We start from the raw sequence: 793 nt of genomic DNA, 5'->3' as shown, positions 1-793 counted from the left end.
GTATCCTTTTTGAATTTTTTATGCCTTTAAAAAAAAAAATTATTACTGTCTTCTTTCTTTCTTTCTTTCTTTCTTTCTTTTTTCTTTTTATGAGCTCATATTGTGATGTCAGTAAACAAACTCCACCCATTTTATGTGATCTGCAAATCACAACACAGTAAGAAGTAAATCTGTTTGTTTATTAGCAGTTTGCTTAATTAATATTAATGATATATTGGATGATGTAAGAACACAGGAGCTGCTCTAATTAGCATAGTCATACACAATAAATAAGAATAAAAGAATCAAGGTGTTTGATCTTTTTTCTTCTCAGCAATTTACTCTTTACTTTTCTTCCTACTATTAACAAGAAGATGAACAAGAAGCAGACCTGACCTACAGAAGAACCGTATTGCCACCTCAAACACACCACATGAGAACTTTCTCCTCCTCAAAACACCATGAAGTTCCTCTCACCCTCTTCACGTCAAAGTTCTTCTGCGGCTGGACGTCAGCGTGGACCTCCATCAGGAGCAGCACGGTCAAGGTGATGCTCACCAGCGTGATCTTCATCATCATGGAACTCCACAAAGAAAAAAAAAACCCAGACTGAACAAAAAACAGCTGGAGCAAGACGCTGCCAGAACCCGAAGCTCCGCCCACTCAGCCAAACCAACCAATCAGAGACGGGGACGGGCTCAAACAAAGCCAGCTTTCACGAGAAGGTGAGTCAGCGTGGAAAAATAAGCAGAGTTGTGCACTTACATACACATGGGTGCAAAAGTTTGTGCACCCTGAGACCAGATGTAATTTT

The 793-nt window shown here is 39.6% G+C and overlaps 1 protein-coding gene across 2 annotated transcripts in view; it reads right to left on the bottom strand.

Moving 5' to 3' along the window:
• The window catches only part of ptgdsa (prostaglandin D2 synthase a), a 6,880-nt gene extending 6,087 nt beyond the window's left edge, over window positions 1–793 (bottom strand). Inside the window, exon 1 of one of the 2 annotated variants that reach the window (XM_083567507.1) lies at window positions 457–793. In XM_083567507.1, coding sequence (XP_083423633.1) covers window positions 457–558 — 102 coding nt within the window. In that variant the 5' untranslated portion in view covers window positions 559–793. The remainder of the gene's footprint in view (window positions 1–456) is intronic. The other variant, XM_083567506.1, reaches the window with a different exon arrangement.

The sequence above is a fragment of the Silurus aristotelis genome, assembly GCF_946808225.1.
Source record: "Silurus aristotelis genome assembly, chromosome: 18".
In the NCBI taxonomy this organism is placed as follows: domain Eukaryota; kingdom Metazoa; phylum Chordata; class Actinopteri; order Siluriformes; family Siluridae; genus Silurus; species Silurus aristotelis.
Note: the sequence above shows the minus strand (reverse complement) of the source record. Positions and strands in the feature narration are given on the sequence as shown.